Source organism: Dysidea avara, chromosome 3, assembly GCF_963678975.1.
Source record: "Dysidea avara chromosome 3, odDysAvar1.4, whole genome shotgun sequence".
NCBI lineage: Eukaryota > Metazoa > Porifera > Demospongiae > Dictyoceratida > Dysideidae > Dysidea > Dysidea avara.
In genome coordinates this window covers 29,397,960-29,420,927 of record NC_089274.1, presented here as the reverse complement: position 1 = coordinate 29,420,927, position 22,968 = coordinate 29,397,960, and the positions used below count along the sequence as shown (strand labels likewise).

At 38.5% G+C, this 22,968-nt stretch overlaps 1 protein-coding gene across 1 annotated transcript in view; it reads right to left on the bottom strand.

The window, feature by feature from the left end:
• Nucleotides 1-22,968, bottom strand: part of LOC136250635 (E3 ubiquitin-protein ligase rnf213-alpha-like) — a 486,640-nt gene that overhangs the window by 293,287 nt on the left and 170,385 nt on the right. The window contains exons 27-29 of the mRNA XM_066042860.1: nt 1,112-1,182; nt 799-1,060; nt 645-746 (exon numbers count right to left, since the gene is read on the bottom strand). Coding sequence (XP_065898932.1) covers nt 645-746; nt 799-1,060; nt 1,112-1,182 — 435 coding nt within the window. The remainder of the gene's footprint in view (nt 1-644; nt 747-798; nt 1,061-1,111; nt 1,183-22,968) is intronic.

The window sequence follows — 22,968 nt, the reverse complement described above, 5'->3', positions numbered from 1 at the left end:
CATGTGAATTCATTGGTATAGGTCAAAACTGCAAAGTATTCTGGCAATGCCTGCATATGGATGTGGGTAGGATAAAAGTTGCATGATGGGTAGCTACGTGGCAGATCTTTAACAGTACATTGAATGCTTATGGTTTCAAGGAAGTAGCCAGCTTTTACTGTTAACAACCTAGCTAGTCTATATACCTAAAAAGCTAATGCCAGATATAGTTCATCAAATTCAATGCAGGTCCTGGTGGAATAGTCATTAATAATTCTAAAAAATCATTGACTGCTCTATTAGAGTATTGTAATGCAAGGTGACAGCTTTATTAAGAGTGTTTCAATGAAGGATCTAACAATGCCACAATGAAGCATTGTGCTGCCCTACATTGATATGATTACCTTTATCAGACATTTTCTATTGGTTGTTTCCATTCCATTTTCCTAGAATTCTGCTTACTATTTGTCATGCACATGCTCAAAAACAAGCATGCCACCCTAATGTGTTAAGAACAATAATGCACATTCGCACAAGGGCAGAGCTCCGGCATCTAAGACATACTACAGCTGGAAACCCTTTCAGAAATGCATATAGTCACCTTATGATGTAGGTCCATAACACAAAGTATATATATGTACGTACCTTGCACCATTCTTACATACCTTCATATCAAGTAGTCTTGAATCAATTACTTCATTGCATATATCATGCCAGAACTCTTTAACACAGCTATCACTATCAAATTTCAGCATTTCATTCCAGTACTAACAGAGAAATCCATAATTTCCACTTACTAATAAATATCTGTGTACATACCTGTATTTCATGCTTCCTTTGACTTACAACTTGAACATTGAAGATGCCTATGTGACATATTTTCTGACTAGCTTTTTTCACAATATCTGTTAATTTCTTGGTAGCATTATCTTTTACTTCCTTAAAGCAAGATTGAACTCTTGATGCAGACACCAAAAATATTTTAGTGGCAAATTTAAAAAAATCTTGGTTATTGGCTGCATGCTTTACTATCACTTCCAAAAAATATAAAGCAGCTTTTACAGTGGTCATGTCCTCTTCACTACAAAGGGAAGGGCATAATATACAAGATGGATTATCCATAACCTAGTACCTTTCCAAAGGAATCCACTGTTCAGCAGAAAGTGCTTCAAGTAGTACCTCAACTGGTTTGTACAGAGACGTCTACAATTTAATTGATAAAACACACACAATGATAAATCAACAATACTGCACATGGTTACAGGAAATACTGGAATCAGTAAGGCATGCCCTAGAACACTTGAAAACACTCATCAAAACTTTAATCATTTGAGTAGCAGAGTGTTTGTTTTTCATAAAAGTATAAAGCAAAGGAGAACATACACTGTTAGGCTAACTAGGGAAACAACAGATTGGCAAAAAAGTAATGTTTTGATGATCTTTGAAATAAGCAATTAACATGCAAAATATTATCTTGGAGAGTCGGACATGCACCTCTTGATTACTGTCATCTTGTTTGACAGTGTTAAAAGAAGCATACATACTACTGACTGTTATTACACTGTAAATTCAGAAGTAGGAATTTACATTGTAGAGTAGACTGACTGACTTCCATTACAGTAGATCTATCTTTACTGTGACATTCATTTACCATTTACAATATCTTTCATATGTGTAGAAAATGCTTCAGGCACCTTATGCTCAAAATTAAGCTAGCATAACTGGCAAGTGTCTAATTAGTTCACAGTTAGCTATCTATATTTTGTTCTAATTTTGAGACACAGCCTAATTCACAATATACACTATTGAAAACAATGTACTTGAATATTTTAAACAGGTTTAAGCAATTGTTTAAGTTATTACACAAGCACTGATGGAACGGTGGCAAGGTGCAATGCTTACCAGCAGTGATCTAACTTAGTTAACTGCTACACATACATAAGTCTCAGATTAATTTAGCAAGTGTTGTGTGTTATGTCATTGCAGGGAAATACCATCCTTGTCTCAATAACTGTATCATCATTTCCCTACACAATTGTTCTTATTTTGTGTCACTTATAGATCAACTGTTGTAACTGGATTGACAAGGTGTGCAGATATCTAGAATCTAAAAAGAGGCTTGAGGGATATGGAGGTAAACCAACAAGACGTTAGATAATTACCTGAAAGGCTCAGATCACAGAGTGATTGCTGGATTACACTAGTGATGTGCAATACTAATATCGATCGTGTGATAATCATATCACAGTAATCCATTATCGTGATACAGGGGCATAGCCAGCCAATAAAAACTTTGATGGTTGGGCATAACATCAATTTAACTACACACACAAGAAACACGCTCACTTTCATGTGAGACAATATCAAAGAAAAATATGAAAAGTGTATGCACACAAGGCCCACAGCTACCTGTGCTATAGTGTAAACAAATGCTGCTTGCATGCATAAACATTTACTAGCTATATGCTATTCTATTAAGCTTGTAGGGCAGGCATCCATCGACGATCATCGTAGCCGAATGTCATGTGACATCAAACTGCTGAACCTACAACAAGGGCGTAGCTAGGGGGGTTCGGACAAAACCCCCCTTTCAGAAGCAAAACTTTTTAAACTTGAAAATCACACCAAACCTTACAGCCCTAAGCTCTCCATTAGCTACTTGCACACTGGTGCGGCTCTTGAATGTCACATCGCATTATTAAATGCTGAATCATCGATGAATCAAGCACTGCATCACTTGATCAATCGCGCATATGATTCCTGGTGAAAATGGCGAAGGACTGTTGGTTCAGTTGGTTAAGACATATTACAAGGTAGCAGCTGTGATAACTTGAGTGTTCGTGTTATACATGTGTCAGGTTAGCACAAACTATGAATAGTTGGTGTATATTTACATGATGAATATTTTGTTTATTTGTCACATGTTGCGGGCATGTGATGTGTCAAATATATTGGAGTACAAGCCACGTCTAGTCAACAGGAGGAGAATAATGTATACCTGAAAGAAAGTAATGTCAACTATAAGGGATTCAAATGTGGAAGGCTCCCGTCTGCTAAGAAAGAAGTTCAGTGAAGTTGGCTGTCAGTATAATCTAATGAAAAACAGCCAAGCTGTAAAAAAAGTGTGCGGCCCTCAAAAAGGCTATGGTGAAAAAAGATGTGAAATCCAAGTTGGCGGCCAAGAAATGGCTGTGATGGTAGGTTAATGGTAAAAATTTTAATAACGACAATTGAGGTGAACTTGGTGCCACTTGATCTTGGCACAAAATTCACCTGAATTGTCGTTATTAAAATTTTACCATCAATCTACCATCACAGCCATTTCTTGACCGCCACCTTGGATTTCACATCTTTTTCACATAGCCTTTTTGATGGCTGCACACTTTTATTACAGCTTGGCTATTTTTGATTAGATTTCACTTCTTTTTGTATTTGTATACGCCAAAGCCGGCCATAGGCCGGCTTTGGGGCTTTTTTAACCTATCGTTTTTTCTTTACCACAGGAAGAAGAAAAGATGAAGCAGATGTTAAATACTTTAAATATTTCTGACAAGTTATATATATATATATAATACATATATTTATTACAGAACTCTCTGAATGGTGGTTTCTTTGTAACTTAACACTCTACAAGGTGACTTCTTCTAGCTGATCTCTCTACAGGGTGAATTGTTTACAGCTGAACTATAACTCTTCTTCCAGCTGATCTCTCTACAGGGTGATTTGTTTGTAGCTGAACTATCTACAAGGTGACTTCTTCTAGCTGATCTCTCTACAGGGTGAATTGTTTGCAGCTGAACTATCTACAAGGTAGCTCTTCTTTTAGCTGATCTCTCTATAGGGTTAGCTGAAATATCTACAAGGTAACTTCTTCTAGCTGATCTCTCTACAGAGTGATTTGTTTGTAGCTGAATTCTGTACAGGTGATTTGTTTGCAGCTGAGCTCTTTACAGAATGGTTTCTTTGTAGCTGAACTCTCTACAAGGTAACTTCTTCTAGCTGATCTTTCTACAGGGTAATTTGTTTGTAGCTGAATTTTCTACAGGGTGACTTGTTTGCAGCTGAACTCTCTACATGGTGGTTTCTTTGTAGCTGAAATCTCTACAAGGTGAATTCTTCTAGCTGATCTTTCTACAGGGTGATTTGTTTGTAGCTGAACTTTCTACAAGGAAACTTCTTCTAACTGATCTCTGTACAGAGTGAATTGTTTGTAGCTGAACTGTCTACAAGGTAACTTCCTCTAGCTGATCTCTCTACAGGGTGATTTGTTTGTAGCTGAATTCTGTACAGGTGGTTTGTTTGCAGCTGAGCTCTTTACAGAATGGTTTCTTTGTAGCTGAACTCTCTACAAGGTAACTTATTCTAGCTGATCTCTCTACAGGGTGATTTGTTTGTAGCTGAATTCTGTACAGGTGGTTTGTTTGCAGCTGAGCTCTTTACAGAATGGTTTCTTTGTAGCTGAACTCTCTACAAGGTAACTTCTTCTAGCTGATCTTTCTACAGGGTAATTTGTTTGTAGCTGAATTTTCTACAGGGTGACTTGTTTGCAGCTGAACTCTCTACATGGTGGTTTCTTTGTAGCTGAAATCTCTACAAGGTGAATTCTTCTAGCTGATCTTTCTACAGGGTGATTTGTTTGTAGCTGAACTTTCTACAAGGAAACTTCTTCTAACTGATCTCTGTACAGAGTGAATTGTTTGTAGCTGAACTGTCTACAAGGTAACTTCCTCTAGCTGATCTCTCTACAGGGTGATTTGTTTGTAGCTGAATTCTGTACAGGTGGTTTGTTTGCAGCTGAGCTCTTTACAGAATGGTTTCTTTGTAGCTGAACTCTCTACAAGGTAATTTCTTCTAGCTGATCTTTCTACAGGGTAATTTGTTTGTAGCTGAATTTTCTACAGGGTGACTTGTTTGCAGCTGAACTCTCTACATGGTGGTTTCTTTGTAGCTGAAATCTCTACAAGGTGAATTCTTCTAGCTGATCTTTCTACAGGGTGATTTGTTTGTAGCTGAACTTTCTACAAGGAAACTTCTTCTAACTGATCTCTGTACAGAGTGAATTGTTTGTAGCTGAACTGTCTACAAGGTAACTTCCTCTAGCTGATCTCTCTACAGGGTGATTTGTTTGTAGCTGAATTCTGTACAGGTGGTTTGTTTGCAGCCGATCTCTCTACAAGGTAATTTGCTTGTAGCTGAACTGTCTATAAAGTGATTTATTTGTAGCTGATCTCTCTGCAGGTTGATTAGTTTTAGCTGAACTCTCTACAGGGTGATTTGCTTGTAGCTGAACTCCTTACATTGTGTCTAGTTTCTAGCTGATGTCTCTACAGGGTGATTTTTTGTAGCTGAACTCTCTACAGGGTGATTTGTTTCTAGCTTATCTCTCTACAGGTTGATTTGTGTGTAACTGATCTCTCTACAAGCTGATTTGTTTGTAACTGATCTCTCTGCAGGTTGATCTGATCTCTCTACAAGTTGATTTGTTTGCTGCTGATTGCTCTAAAGGTTGATTTGTTTGTAGCTGAACTCTCAGCAAAGTGTTTTGTTTGTAGCTGATCTCTCTACAGGTTAATTTGTTTGTAGCTGAACTCTCTCCACAGTGACTTGTGTGTAGCTGAATCCTCTATAGAGTGACTTAATTGTAGCTGAATTCTCTACAGGGTGCATGACTTGTTTATAGCTGAACTCTCTTCAGTGTGACTTGTAATGTTCTGAATCTGTGCAGTGATATATTTGCTTAACTCTCCACATGCAGGGTGACTTACTTCTTGCTGAACTGTCTATAAGATTAACTGTTTGCAGCTGAACTCCCTATAGAATAACTTGTATGTAATAGAACTTTATAATGGAGTAAATAAATTAGCCGAATGCTCTATTAGGGTGACTGTTCTATTAGAATATCTCGATCTCACATTTGCTACACGGAGTTGGCTTTCGAATTATAACTCAGTGGTTTGTAATCCGATTCTTCTGTACTACTGCAAGGGCTTTCTATGAAGATTATTCCAGCTATACACCGATTTACAGCTCATTGCGCTAAGCGGTTTGCCTAGTAGTCGTGAAAACTAATACTTTTTTATTCATAAAAATCGATCGTGTAATTGTGACACAGGTTGGGTTTTGTGTCATATCTCCATGGTCTTTATCTCGATTCCTTTCAAACCACCAAAAGGCACTCCTACGATGGTTACTCCATCTACATAGCAATTTTTAACTCATTCCATGAAGTGGTGTACCCTGTAGGCGTGACAACAAATCGATCTTGTTTTACGCGAATAATCCGTCATAACTCCTGAACCATTCATCGGATTTGCACCAAATTTGATGCTAGGATTCGCCTTTGGACTCCCTTTCTGTGTGCCAATTTCAAGGCGATCGGAGTACGCGTTTGCGTTTCATAGCAATTTGTGCAAGTGTGCGAAAACACGAAGAAAAAAAAACGACGAAAAAAAATTAAAACTTTGGCAGCTCGTATCTTGGAAATGGCTGGAGAGATTTCCTTCAAATTTGGAATGTAGACTCCCTTGGCTGGCGGGCAACTCTGTAGCAAATTTGGTTCCAATCGGATAAGAGATCACCGATACAAAGGTATGAAAATGACGTTTTCTTTCTTCCTGTAAATATACTCACGGTGTGGCGTTCCGGCTTCTTGGGCCGCACAACACACTATCGTGTGTCTTGATATTTATGTCAGCGTTTGGAATGAAGATTAGCTAGTATTACAATAGGTCTATAAGCTGCATAAACAGCAGTGTGTAGGTTTTAGCTAGTTAGATGCACAAACAGCACCTTTTAATGTCACTGCCCAAGGGAACATTTTGTGTATGCATCATTTTCGTTCAAACGTGGCTCAGGGGAAGTACCCAGGTTTTCCCCTAAAGACATCTGTGCACTTCAAATTTGAACCCCCTTCCAGAAAATCCTGGCTATGCCCCTGTATAAGAACCAACAAAATAAACAGTTCATCATACAATCAACTGGCAGTATAGCTTACAGACCAAACAACACAGCGATATGTAATGCTCTTTCAAGTAAATGCCACATGGCCCCAAATGAAGGCTGGGGGCACTAATTTATTAACTATAATGGGTCTTATCACAAACATCAGCATGTAAGAAAGCTTTGTCCCACAGTTATAGCAGCCAATGTACATTTTTCATGAATCTGGTAAACCCTCAGGTAATCTACAACCCGGTTAATCAAGTACAAATTGTGCACATGACACACTTGACCTTTTCTCCATTCCCAGCTCGAGCAACCTCCATTTGCACATGCCATTAGTTTTATCTAGAGTACATTTTCCATTTCTTTCATCAGTAGCAGACTACACGGCACTTTCCTTATCAAAAAATATGCTTAACAAGTCCACTGAAACAAACTCTTTTGCTGCCAGCACCATCCACACTGATGCTTATAACTAGCACTGTGACTTAGAGATGTAGTACACTTCGACTCCATTTTAAATTTCAAATTTAAACTGCGCCAAGGAGCGTGGCACATGTGTCTACATGAAGTGTAACTAGACAGATGTTTATAACATCGTGGGGCGACCCTGAGCAAATTGATAATTAATTATGTGTGTGTGTATGCATAATTTATGACTGGAATATTGCATGTGTTTTGGTATTTTGTATAGGTGGTAAAGCAGTGATCAGATTTGTGGAAATTATGTCAAAAGGGATAAGTTGCTATATAGCGTCAGCTGGCAATTCAGTTTTTGAACAACTGTTGTCAGTGTTAACACAATAAATTGCAAGCATGATACAATTTCAGTTGTATCACGAGTTTGCTAGTGATTGATGCAGGCGCAAGTTTGTGTTGTTGATTACATGCTAAACAATTGGTAATGTCTTTTAGTGTCAGCTAGTGTTTTAAACGATTTGTATAAATGTCTATAATTAATCGTGTTGCAATTAAGTATTGGTTATAACATAGGAACAAAAAAATTAATAATGATGCAGCTATTAAATAAATAAATAAATCTAGCCATTCTCAAAATAAATGATCTGATGAATGTTTTAGCTGTTTGTTGATTCTTCAATATTATTGGGGTGGCAGGGTGATGGTGTTGATTTTTCAATAATATTATTGAGGTGGTGAGGTGACGGTGTTGATTCTTCAATATTAGTACTGAATTGGGATATGACTATAGATTTGAAATCTCTGACAAACTGTTTATTAGATGTTGGTTTCCTAGCCATTGCAGCCTGCTTAGTTCTCTTCTTTTAGCTAATCTAACTTCCCTTTGTTGTGCTGTTTCTTTAAATCTTCTAGATCTCTCATGCTCATTACTTCATCTCAGCTGCTCTTCTCTGTTCATGATTGTTAATAAACAAGATAATCATGCCTGTAAACAACATTGATTATTCTTTGTGCTATCAACATACCTTACATGGATAATCAGTAAGATACCAATTATTCTCTGTGTTATTAACAACGTACGTACCCTTATATGGATAATCAGTACATGACACCAATTATTCTCTGTGTTATCAACGACGTACGTATCCTTATATGGATGATTATTAAATGACACCGATTATCCTTAATGACATACATGTAAGTTTTCCGATTTTTGTCATATTTTTTTGTGCATGAACCATGCTATGAAAGTCCTGCTGGTGTGGGGCTCACTCAGGCTCGCCTCAATTATAGGGACTTCCCCAGGGATTTTCTGCCTAATGGATCACGTGATTCACCTCTATCTCTTGATCCCTTTTTCGAAGTCATGGTTCAACAAATGAGGTACACGCTTACACTTTACACTATTTAAGTAGGATTGTTTTGTGTGCTGCTGTGAATCCTCGAGTGAATCTTAAACTACTTGTGATGGTTGGACAAAAGTTTGTGATGGTTGGGCAAGGAACTGTGATGGTTGGGCAAGGAACTGTGATGGTTGGGCAAGGAACTGTGATGGTTGGGCAAATACCCACCCATGGCTATGCCTATGTTGTGATATAATAATAGCTTGTGATTCAGATCAAGACACACGGTAGTGTGTCGTGCGGCCCAAGAAGCCGGCGCGCAGCACCTGTGAGTATATTGACAGGAAGAAAGAAAACGCAATTTTCGCACCTCCGTAGCTCTGTGCTGCCTTGATGAAACAAGACGATTTTTGCTGTGGACACTCCCTCCAACTTCAGCACTCCACATACCAAATTTGAGCGAAATCGCTTCAAGCGTTCCCAAGATATGCGACTTCAAAAAGTGGCTTAATTTCTTCGTTTTTTTTTCTTCTTATTTTTCTTCCTCTTTTCGCACATTTACAAAAACTGCTATAAAACGTGAACGCCATATCCGATTGCCTTGAAATTTGGCACACAGACGGGGGGGTATAAAGGCGCATCTCGGCACCAACTTTGGCTGGAATACGACAAACAGGCAAAGAGTTAAGAGCGATTATTCACTAAAACTAACACCAATATGTTGTCACGCCTACAGGGTAAACCGCGTATGGGAAGAAGCTGAAAATCGGTGGGTGAATAGGTTAACTATTAAACCTCAAACCTTTTGTGGTTTGAAAGGAATCGAGCTAAAAACCAGAAAGATACACCGAAAAAACCAACAGTGTGTAACAATTACACAATCGAGATTAGCTAATAAAAAAACGACTGTTTGCCACGCCTACCAGATAAACCGCTTGGGCTAATACTTTGAAAATTGCTGTACAGATGGAGTAATCATCTTAGAAAGGCTCTTCAATGGTGTAGAAGAATCAGACTTAAAGACACGTAGTTATAACACGAAATCCAACTTGGTGTAGCAAGTGCGAGATCGAGATACTCTAATAGAGCAGTCATCCTAATAGAGCAGTCACCCTGAAGAGAATTCAAGAGATCAGCTAGAAACAAGTCACCCTGTAGAGAGATCAGCTACAAACAATTCACCCTGTAGAGAGATCAGCTACAAACAATTCACCCTGTAGAGAGATCAGCTAGAAGTAGGGAGTTCATGCAACTATGGAAAGAGATAGTTCAGCTAGAAGAAATCACCTTGTAGAGTTCAGCTACAAAGAAACCACCAGGTAGACAGTTCAGCTACAAAAAAATCGCCCTGTAGAGAGATCAATAGAAGAAGTTACCTTGCAGAGAGTTCAGCTACAAAGAAACCACCAGGTAGACAGTTCAGCTACAAACAAATCGCCCTGTAGAAAGATAAGCTAGAAGAAGTCACCTTGTAGAAGGTTCAGCTACAAACAAATCACCCTGTAGAAAGATCAGCTAAAAGAAGTTACCTTGCAGAGAGTTCAGCTACAAAGAAACCACCAGGTAGACAGTTCAGCTACAAACAAATCGCCCTGTAGAAAGATAAGCTAGAAGAAGTCACCTTGTAGAGAGTTCAGCTACAAACAAATCACCCTGTAGAAAGATCAGCTAGAAGAAGTTACCTTGCAGAGAGTTCAGCTACAAAGAAACCATCATGTAGAGAGATCAGCTACAAACAAATCTCCCTGTAGAGAGATCAGCTAGAAGAAGTTACCTTGTAGAGAGTTCAGCTAAAAAGAAACCTTCACGTAGAGAGTTCAGCTGCAAACAAATCACCTATAGAGAGATCAGCTAGAAGAAGTTTCCTTGTAGAGAGTTCAGCTACATAAAAATCACCCTGTAGAAAGATCAGCTAGAAGAAGTCACCTTGTAGGGAGTTCAGCTACAAACAAATCACCCTGTAGAAAGATCAGCTAGAAGAAGTTACCTTGTAGAGAGTTCAGTTACAAAGAGACCACCATGTAGAGAATTCAGCTACAAACAAATCGCCCTGTAGAGATATCAATAGAAGAAGTTACCTTGCAGAGAGTTCAGCTACAAAGAAACCACCATGTAGAGAGATCAGCTACAAACAAATCTCCCTGTAGAGAGATCAGCTAGAAGAAGTTACCTTGTAGAGAGTTCAGCTACAAAGAAACCATTCTGTAAAGAGCTCAGCTGCAAACAAATCACCTGTACAGAATTCAGCTACAAACAAATCATCCTGTAGAAAGATCGGCTAGAAGAAGTTACCTTGTAGAGAGTTCAGTTACAAAGAGACCACCATGTAGAGAATTCAGCTACAAACAAATCGCCCTGTAGAGATATCAATAGAAGAAGTTACCTTGCAGAGAGTTCAGCTACAAAGAAACCACCATGTAGAGAGATCAGCTACAAACAAATCTCCCTGTAGAGAGATCAGCTAGAAGAAGTTACCTTGTAGAGAGTTCAGTTAAAAAGAAACCATCATGTAGAGAGTTCAGCTGCAAACAAATCACCTGTAGGGAGTTCAGCTACAAACAAATCTCCCTGTAGAGAGACCAGCTAGAAGAAGTTACTTTGTAGAGAGTTCAGCTAAAAAGAATCCATCATGTAGAGAGTTCAGCTGCAAACAAATCACCTGTAGAGAGTTCAGCTACAAACAAATCTCCCTGTAGAGAGATCAGCTAAAAGAAGTTTTCTTGTAGAGAGTTCAGCTACAAACAAATCACCCTGTAGAAAGATCAGCTAGAAGAAATCACCTTGTAGAGAGTTCGGTTACAAAGAAACCACCATGTAGAGAGTTCAGCTATAAACTAGTGACCCTGTAGAGATATCAGCTAGAAGAAGTTACCTTGTAGAGAGTTCAGCTACAAAGAAACCATTCTGTAAAGAACTCAGCTGCAAACAAATCACCTGTACAGAATTCAACTACAAACAAATCACCCTGTAGAAAGATAAGCTAGAAGAAGTTACCTTGTAGAGAGTTCAGTTACAAAGATACCACCATGTAGAGAATTCAGCTACAAACAAATCACCCTGTAGAGAGATCAGCTAGAAGAAATTACCTTGTAGAGATTTCAGCTACAAAGAAACCACCATGTAGAGAGTTCAGCTGCAAACAAGTCACCCTGTAGAAAATTCAGCCACAAGCAAATTGCCCTGTAGAAAGATCAGTTAGAAGAAGTTACCTCATAGAGAGTTCAGCTACAAAGAAACTATTCTGTAAAGAGCTCAGCTGCAAACAAATCACCTGTACAGAATTTAGCTACAAACAAATCACCCTGTAGAGAAGAAGTTATCTTGTAGATAGTTCAGCTACAAACAAATCACCCTGTAGAGAGATCAGCTAGAAGATGTTACCTTGTAGATAGTTCAGCTACAAACAAATCACCCTGTTGAAAGATCAGCTAGAAGAATTCACCTTGTAGAGAGTTCAGCTACAAACAAACCACCATATAGAGAGTTCAGCTATAAGAAGTTACCTTGTAGAGAGTTCAGCTACAAAGAAACCATTCTGTAAAGAGCTCAGCTGCAAACAAATCACCTGTACAGAATTCAGCTACAAACAAATCACCCTGTAGAAAGATCAGCTAGAAGAAATTACCTTGTAGAGAGTTCAGCTACAAAGAAACCACCATGTAGAGAGTTCAGCTGCAAAGAAATCACCCTGTAAAAAATTCAGCCACAAACAAATTGCCCTGTAGAAAGATCAGTTAGAAGAGGTTACCTTGTAGATAGTTCAGCTACAAAGAAACCATTCTGTAAAGAGCTCAACTGCAAACAAATCACCTGTACAGAATTCAGCTACAAAAAAATCACCCTGTAGAAAGATCAGCTAGAAGAAGTTACCTTGTAGATAGTTCAGCTACAAACAAATCACCCTGTAGAGAGATCAGCTAGAAGAAGTTACCTTGTAGATCGTTCAGCTACAAACAATTCACCCTGTAGAGAGAGCAGCTAGAAGAAGTCACCTTGTAGAGTGTTCAGTTACAAAGAAACCACCATGGAGAGTTATGTGATAAATATATGTATTATATATATAATTTGTACATTTACTGATAAAATCAGAAATATCTAAAGTACATTTGCTTCATCTTTTCTTCTTCCTGTGGCAAAGAAAAAAATATAGGTTAAAAAAGTCCCAAAGCCGGCCATAGGCCAGCTTTGGGGTATGCAAATACAAAAAGAAGTAAAATCTAATCCAAAACAGCCAAGCTGTAAAAAAGTGTGCGGCCCTCAAAAAGGCTATGATGAAAAAAGATGTGAAATCCAAGGTGGCAGCCAAGAAATGGCTGTGATGGTAGGTTAATGGTAAAAATTTTAATAACGACAATTCAGGTGAATTTTGTGCCAATTGACCAAGCGGCACCAAAATTCACCTGAATTGTCGTTATTAAAATTTTTACCATTAACCTACCATCACAGCCATTTCTTGGCCGCCACCTTGGATTTCACATCTTTTTTCACCATAGCCTTTTTGAGGGCCGCACACTTTTTTTACAGCTTGGCTGTTTTGGATTAGATATTCTTATCTCAAAACAGGCTAACAATTGAAGCATTTGTTTTATTTTTTCAATTATTTAATTAACTCACAAGATTTGCTGTATTTCTGAAGGTTTGCTCTATCTCTCTCTAAATATTAATGTTTGTTTCATTCAGATCTAGATATAGCATAGGATCAATAAAACCACTACTAAATTATGCCCCATTTGAATCTACTATCGCGATAAACTATCATATCATGAAGCAAGTATCGTGATAATCGATATACGTAATAGCAAAATCATTATCACACATCACTAGATTACACGAGGAATGTGAAGTGAACATATCAACGTGTTTGGCCTAGTTTCCGAATTTCAGCAAGTTTTTGGAGGATTGATAATAAACCAGGAAGTGATGTCACTATGATTGCCGTATAAGTACTTCCGTGTGTTCACACTAATTGGCATTTGTATGGCTATATATGTATCATTGCTGATTGGAGCAATATAGAGATAAGGGGATACTGCTCGCTATGTATATCAAACTGGGAGACTCTACTCCCAATTTAGACAAGTTGAACATATTGACGGATAAGGAAGGGTGGGACATTGATATGTTAACCTCATATTCCTCATGTAATCAAGAATAGATGGTGATCACTCTGTGATCTGAGCCATTCAGGTAATCACATTTCGGAATGCTTGGATCACTTATCAATATGATAAAAGAATCTGTTGAGGATGAGGACAGCACTGCTTGTCCCACAGGGTTACAGTTAGCTGGTTTGTAATATAACATCTCAAAAACAGATTCAGATCTCCAATCAGCAGCATCCATTATTTTATTTGTTGCAATACCTGCTGATGCTGCTGCAGTAACTGAAGCACTTCTCACTGAATGTGACTTAACAGTGTCAGTGTCTATCCCAGATAATTTGAGCAGGATAACTACTCATCTGGCCACCAAAGATAATGATATTGGACTGTGAGGCTTGACATATGAAAGGGGAAGCCTATCCTTCCTGTCACGAACTCTGTCTTTGCTGCATATGCTTGCAGGGCCTCCTTTGGACATAGTAGCCTCTTGCCAGAAGAGAATGAAGGGAATGTAAATGGATTGAGTGGCCTGAATGGATGAGACTGCTTAGATAAACAATATGGGTTAAATTGCACACCATGTCGTAGCACTCTCATAGCTTTCAAGCTCAAATTAGATAAGTCGTTGGATCTTGAAAGCCTTGTTAGAGCCAGTAACACAACCAACTTAAGTGACAACATTTTTAATGACAAAGACTCAAGGAAACAATGTAATAGGTGACTTTTGACACTTCCATGTAAGAAGAGTATCTGGGTAAAGGGGATCTTTTGATGTAGGCTCTCTTGAGTACTTTCACATTTGTAGGATGTTGCCCAACCATCACTTTTGTCAAAGGTTGAAGAAATGGCCAAACAGTAAGTATTTCATGAGCTGTATTTGTAGCCTTGTTTATAGAACTCAGTTCAAAAATTGGCTACTTCAATGAAAAGAGATCCTATTCCATTCACCACACTAGCATGCCCATTTACTGAAAGAGGAGTTGTATGATCTTTTCAACTTGTCTCTCTATGATGAGAGAATGAGGTTTGTTGCTGTCTGAGTTGTTGGATATAACCCACACGGCTAACTGTGGTATGATGTCCGGTAGATCGTTCTGACACACTGGCTGTATTGTGTCTGGAGACTGTAGAATAAGAATTGGTACTCTGGCTAACATTTGGAGGAGCATGGGATACCAAGCTTGGGCTTTCCAAACTGGTGCTACTAGCACAAGCTCCTGAACTCCTTGGGAGTGCATTGTCCAAAAATGGTTATATGACAATCATACAGTACGATAGTACTGTATAGTAGGGACCACAAAGGTCTGGGCATGGCCAATGAAAAAATACCCAAAAACCAGCCTCACTTTTGCCTGATGACAATGAGGCAGTATTGGTTAGGTAAAACTAAGCCCAAACAAGCCTCCAGATCGACCCAAAATGCTTTAAACAAGTCGCTACGGAATTTAAAAAAAATTATTAAATGGAATTTTCTACTGACTGACTGATGCCTTCAGACAAGCATAATTCGATAATGGCTAAGGCTATGTACTTGATTTTTTTACTGCTGGACGTCACTTCAGCTGGAAACATGCCTTTTGGCATACCGCAGTATGTTCAATGCATTCTTTATGGACTTACCACTGTCCTCCTTTGTGTCCCATTCATCTTTGCTGACAGCAAAAGATGTTGATTTGGCAGTAGCACGTGATAATTTTTCTTCGTAATGGAAATCATTTGTATTTTTCATAATGGCTACTTTGATTGCAGAGGTGGTTTATGAACAGTTCTTGATTCGTAATGCTGTGTAACGGGTTGAACATTGCTGACAACAAAACGTAATGAATAGTACACTTTTTCAGACAACAATTGGTAGCTGGGGTGTGCAGCACTATTTCTTTCTTTTGATGTGGTATATGTGGTTCACTAGTAATAATAATTTTATTTCACAAAAAAGTTAACAAGCAAGTACACAAAAAATTGGAATTTTCAGGGACCATAGCACATCAATAAAAAGTACTAAAACAAGTTGGAATAGTACATGATATGGAATCACAATAAAACAATAAGAAATGTTATATCCCTACTGTGCTCAAGATACCATACTGGAAATGCACAGTAGGGATATATATCACACTTCTGATTGTTTTACTGTGATTTAATATTGTGCACTACTCCAGCTAGTTTCAGTGCTTTTTATTGATGTGCTATGGTCCCTACATATATATTTTCAGGGGCGTAGCCAGAACCCGGGCCACCCGGGCCCAGGCCCAGGCATCAATAATTCGAGATACTCTAATAGAGCAGTCAGATCCAGATAAATCAGTCTCAGTATTTAGAGAAGAAGTGTAGCAAGCTACGTATGTAGTTATAAATAAGGAGGTGTAGTTGGTGGAGGGGAGATGAAGGGCGTAGCCAGGAAGGGGGGGGATTCGGATGAGCCCTCCCTTTCAGAGGCAGAATATTTTAAAACTAAAAATCACATCAAATCTTACAGCCCTGGAGCTCTCTGGTAGCTACTTGCACACTATAGTGCTCCTTTGTACTACTCTTGAGGGTTGCATTACATTAATGCTGAACTATTGCAAATCATTGAGATCTATTGCATCACATGATCAGTAGCGCATGTGATGCATGGTAGAAATGGCGAAAGGGTGTTGATTGGTTGAGGCAGACATATTACAAGGCAGCAGCTGTGATAAACTTGAGTGGTTGTGTTATACGTGTATCAGGTGAGCACAAACTGTGAATAGTTCATGTATATTTATCTGATGAATGGTTTGTTTATTTGTCACATGTTGTAGGCACGTGATGTCTTGGAGTACAAGCCAAGTCTAAAGTTACTGACCATCAACAGGAGAGCTGACCGAGAATAACCAGAAGAAAGTATTGCCAATAAGCCACTCAATTTGGAGAGTTCCCATGTGCTAGAAAATTTGAAGTTGGCTGTCTGGAAGTGAAGATTAAATTAGTATTAGCTACAATAGGTTTATAGTTTCTATAAGCTGTATAAATAGCAGTGTGTAGGTTTTAGCTAGCTAGATGCACAAACAGCACCTTTAATGTTACTGCCTAAGGGCACATTTTGTGTATGCATCATTTTTGTTCAGATGTGGTGTAGGGGAAGCACACAGGCCTTCCCCCAAGAACATTGCACTTGACTTTTTGTCTAGCTTACAGCTAGGCCCTGGCATCACCAAAAGTCTGGCTACGCCCCTGTATATTTTATAGTTATAACACGGTTATGAGGAATATGACAAAAATTTGCTCACGAGTGCCTATATTTTGTCATATCCCGAGTAATCGTGTTTTAACTGCTATATTCTATACTCCAGTAGATGGAACGATTATAGATAGCAATTTATAGTGAAACAGCACCTGTTGAAGATCAAAATTACTAGAAATCCTTGATGGATCAGACATTTTAGACTCTTTAGCAGTGCCATGCCTATCTACTTGCGATTAGTGAGTTATCCACAAAGAAGACAAGAGCTCATGGAAAATTCTTCTCCTTGCTCAGGTGAATACTTCTTGGTTGATTTAGGTGCTTGTTATTAGAGATTTGTTTACTGTTTAGATAAGGGTTTTGCGGAATGTGTGAAGTTACACCATATATGGTAAGCGTAGCCACAATGCGTGGTATATCACTTATATACCACAGTTTGCTGTGGTATGTCAGTTATATACCACAGCGCGGCGCTTTTGATCTCAACCACAGGTGTGGTACAGTGTATATATAATTATATATATATATATATATATATATATCTAATCTCTAATCAAAAACAGCCAAGCTATAAAAAAAGAGTGCAGCCCCAAGAAGCCATGGTGAAAAAAGATGTGAAATCCAAGTTGATGGCCAAGAAATGGCTGTGATTGTAGGTAAATGGCAAGAATTTTAATAATGACAATTCGGGTGAAGTACTGCCTCCTACAAGTTTCACTAGGACTCGGTAACAAATTCACCTGAATTGTCATTACTGAAATTTTTGCCATTTACAGCCATTTCTTGGCTGCCAACTTGCATTTCATATATCTTTTTTCACCATGGCTTTTTGGGGGCCACACCCTTGTTTTACAGCTTGGTTGTTTTGGATTAGGTATCACTTCTTTTGTATTCTCCAAAGCAGGCCATGGGACAGTTTTGGGTCCTCTTTTTACTTGTCTTTTTTCTTTACTACAGGAAGGACAAACAAGATACCCAATAAAAATGACCATAACTTTGGAGTGGCCTGAACTATTCACTTCAAATAAAAATCAAGTTGCTTCTTACGTTGACATCTTAAATTTGGACCATGTTTTTACAAGTACAATAATGCCTCAGGGTGATAAAGACAAAAATGCCAATTTTTCATTACAAAATGGCTGCAAAGGTCATCATAGGTCAGAATTCTCTACTGAGTGACTAGCTTGTAGCTGAACTCACTACTGGATGACCTGCTTGCAGGTGAACTCTACAGTTGACTTATCTCTCTACAGGGTGGCTTGTTTCTAGCTGATCTCTCTATAGGGTGGCTTTTTGCAGCTGAACTCTGATTTGCTTGTAGCTGATCTCTCTACAGGGTAGCTTTTTGTAGCTGAATACTCCACAGGGTGATTTGTTTGTAGCTGAGCTATCTACAGGGTGACTTTTTTTGTAGCTGAACACAATACTGGCTGACTTGTTTGTAGCTGATCTATCCACAGGAATTTGTTTGTAGCTGAATTCTCTATCGGATCTAGTTTGTAGCTGAACTCTCTGCAGAGCTACTTGTTTGTAGCTGAACTCTCCACAGGGTGATTTGTTTGTAGCTGAGCTCTCTACTGTGTGACTTGTTTGTAGCTACTTTTTGTAGCTGAACTCTCCACAGGGTGATTTTGCTTGTAGCTGATCTCTCTACAAAGTGGCTTTTTGTAGCTGAATACTCCACAGGGTGATTTGTTTGTAGCTGATCTCTCTACAGGGTGCCTTTTTACTATTAGAGTATCTTGATCGTGCACTTACTACACAGTGTTGGATTTTGTATTGCAACTCAATGGCTTTTACTTCAATTCTTCTATATTACTGCAAGGACTTTCTATGATGATTATTCCATCTACATACCGGTTTTTAGTTCACCCTTCTTAGCGGTTTACCTGGTAGGTATGAAAAGTAATAGTTTTCTTATTCACGAATCTTGATCACGTAATTGTGACACAAGTTGGGTTTTGTGTCATATTATCCATGATCTTTATCTTGATTCCTTTCAAACCACAAAACGGCACTCCTATGATGGACACTCTATCTACATAGCAATTTTCAACTCATTTCTCAAAGTGGTTTATGTTGTAGGCGTGACAACAAATCAATGTGAATAATTGGTCATAACTCATGAATTGTTCATCGGATTTGCACCGAACTTGGTACTAGAATTCACCCTTAGACTCCCTTTGAGCATACCAAGTTTCAAGGTGGTCGGTTAATGCGTTTGTGTTTTATAACAATCTTTCAAAGTGTGCGAAAAGACAAAGAAGAAGTATAAAAGAAATAATAAAGCAATAAAAAATGAAATTTTGGCCACTCATATCTCAGAGACGGCTAGAGCGCTTTTATTCAAATTTGGTAAGTGGGGTGGCCTACATGACGGGCACCTCTGCAGTAAAACAGATTCCAATTGGATGAGGGATCATGGAGCTACAAAGATGTGAAAACCACGTTTTCTTTCTTCCTGTCAATATACTCGCAGTGTGGCGTGCTGGCTTCTTGGGCTGCACGACACACTACCGTGTGTCTTGATACTCTAGTTGAAAATTCCAAATTTTTTGTGTACTTGTAACAATTAAGGACGATAAATGCATTTAGCTACCAAGGTGCGTATCCAATGTATTACTACATCTCCTGGCTATAAACTGTACTATGAGGCTTGACATAACTCCATACTAAGAATCAGAATCTTAACATCAAATTTTCTACACAATGACAATTGCCAGAGCAGAATCGAGGGTGAAAATAACCAGCATAAACATATCAGTAAAGAGTTTTGAATATTGTGATGTTTTATTATAGTGTTGACTGTTAGACTCTTGATTTTTAACATCCAGTTTTATTGTTCAATTACATTTCGGAATACTTGGATCACTTATCAATGTGCTTGGTCTAGTTTCTGAATTTCAGCAAGTTTTTATAGGATAAATAATAAAACAGGAAGTGATGTCACTATGACTGTCATATAAGTACTGCCACATGTTCACATTAGTCAGCCTTTTTTGCTCTTAGTTAGCAAAAGTAGGATCAAAGATCATGCCTTCAAGCAATTTATCTCATTGTCGGCACCACAACAAGAAGAAGCATCACTACTGTAGCATCATAGACAAAGTCCATCCAGGGATCATAGCACCTAACATCCGTGTTTGAATCCATGCACAAGGAAATGACAGCAAACCATACTCTATTCTACAAAAAAACTTGGAAAAATCCCCTCAAGAGTTGCTGTCATTAAAGGGCAAAGCTCTTCCTTTGTTCAAACTGGAGCAGTCTCCAGAACCTCCACACCACGCTGTCGAAAATACATACTGAGGAGCAGAGTCTCCCTATGGTAGAAACCCAGGCCGAGCAGCAGAGCCTCAAGCAGAGGATACCACAGTTCACAAGTGACCAGATGCCACAACATGTGACTGGGGAAAGGACAAAGACAGTCATAGACTATGACCATGGTACTTTCTTTAACTTGTTTTATTTTCTTTACTACAGGAATTGTTGAACAAAAGAAGCAATTATAATAATGTTTGCACAGCTTTTTGTCTGATTAAATATTTAACATGGAATAAAATGAATGATTATCACATAAGTAATAAGGTGACTTGTTACATAACTGATCTGTAGCTGAAGTACCATTGATTGTAGTTGAACTCTTTACAGGGTGACTTTTTTTCTAGCTGAACTCTCTACAGGGTGACTTGAAATGTCTTGTTTCTAGCAGATATCTTGACAGGGTGACTTGTTTCCTGCTGATCTCTCTACAGGTGACTTGATCAAGCTGATCTCTTTACATTTTCCAGCTGATCTCTCTACAGGGTGACTTGTTTCTAGCTGAACTCTACAGAGCGACTTGTCTAGCTGATCTCTCTACAGGGTGATTTGTTTCCAGCTGATCTCTCTACAGGGTGACTTGTTTGTAGTTCATCTCTATATAGGGTTACTTGTTTCTAGGTGATCTCTTCAGGGTGACTGCTCTATTAGAGTATCTTGATATCGTGCTTACTACACTGAGTTGGATTTTGTATTATAACTCTGTGGCTTTAAATCTGATTCTTCTGAACTATTGAAGGGCCTTTCTAAGGCAATTAAATCATCTGTAGACCAATTTTCAAATTAATACATTGAGTGGTTTGTCTGGTAAGCATGGCAAGTATTCTTTTTTTTTTCATTAGCTGATCTTGATCGCATAATTTTTACACACTGTTGATTGTTTCACTGTATCTTCACAGTTTTTAGTTCGATTTCTTTCAAACCACAAAAGGTTTGAAGTTCAATAGTTAACCAATCCGTGTACTGATTTTCAGCTTCTTCTCATAAGTGGTTTACCATGTAGGCATGACAACATACTGGTGTTATTGTTTGTGAGTAATTGCTTTGATAGCTTATTGTATTCCAGCAAACTTAGCACCAAGATGTGCCTTTATAGCCCCCCTTTCTGTGTGCCAAATTTCAAGACAATCGGATATTGCGTTTGCATTTTATGGCAGTTTTTGAAAGTGTGAAAAAAAGAAAAGAAAGAAGAACAAAAAACTAAAAAAGAAAGAGATTAAGCCAATTTTTGAAGTCTCATATCTCGGGAATGCTTCAAGTGAGTTTGCTGAAACTTGGTTTGTGGAGTACTGCCATTGGCAGGCGTGACCACAGCAAAAATCATTGTATTTCATAAAGGAAACAAGCACAGAGTTACGAATACGTGAAAATTGTTCTTCCTGACAATATATTTACGGTGTGGCGTGCCAGCTTCAACACACTACTGTGTGTCTTGATAAGTAACAACACTTTACTTGAAGATAGATATGATACACATGACATTTCATACAACCAACAGAACTAAGTGGTTTATGTCGTGACATGTAACATGTGACATAAATGCACATGATATAAGACATAAAATTTTCTATATCGTGACACCCCTAATGCACATTTGTGTTACACCATCACAACATTAATTTGTAGCAAGGAACTCTCTACAGTCTGACTTCTGAGTTCTCTTCAGGGTGATTTGTTGTAGCTGAACTCTCTACAGCATGACTTGTTGTAGTTGAACTCTCTACAGGATGAATTGCTCGTAGCTGAACTTCTACAGGGTGACTTGTTGTAGCTGAACTCTCCACAAGGTGACTTGGTTTGTAGTTGAAGGCTCTAGAGAACTCAGCCTCAAATAATTCACCCTGTAGAGAGCTATTATATTATTACTACGTATATACAATAAGAGTTCAGCTACAATACAGTCACCATGTAGTGCACTCTACCATAACAAGTCACCCTGTAGAGAGGTCAGCCACAAACAATTCACTCTGTAGAGAGTTCAACTACAATACAGTCACCCTCTCGAGAGTTCAGCTACAATACAGTCAGCCTGTAGAGTTCATCTACAAAAGTCACCCTGTAGAGAGGTAATTATATTTAAGAAGGCTCAGTTTCCAAATCAATATGTAATGAGCATAATTACACACTATTACAGCAATTCAAAGTGTTAACGTGACTAAATAGTTAAAATGAAGTCACTTCTGAGATCCAGAGTATATAAACTGCCATGTGTTCATTCAATCTGGCTTTTTATATCACTGTGACAGCACTTCAACTGTCGTCTCCATGTTCAAGTTAAAGTCACGCCATGACTGATCCAATGGAGAAGGAGAAGACAAGCAAAATGCTACTGCAAGTTCTGCAGTTCAGCAACAACAAGTCACCCTGTAGTGAGTTCAGCTACATTAGAAGTCACCCTGTAAAGAGTTAAGCTACAAACAAGCCACCCCTGTAGAGAGTTCAGCTACATTAACAGCTCACAGCATGACTTGTTGTAGCTGAACTGGATCGTAGCTGAATCTGTAGCCGAACTCTATACAGGGTGGATTGCTGAATTCTCTACAAGGTGACTTGTAACATAGCTGAATGCTCTAATAGAGTTATTTATTTGTGACTGGATCTACAAAAACCCCGACATAATGGTGCATTATTCAAATTCCTTAATATTGAATACTTA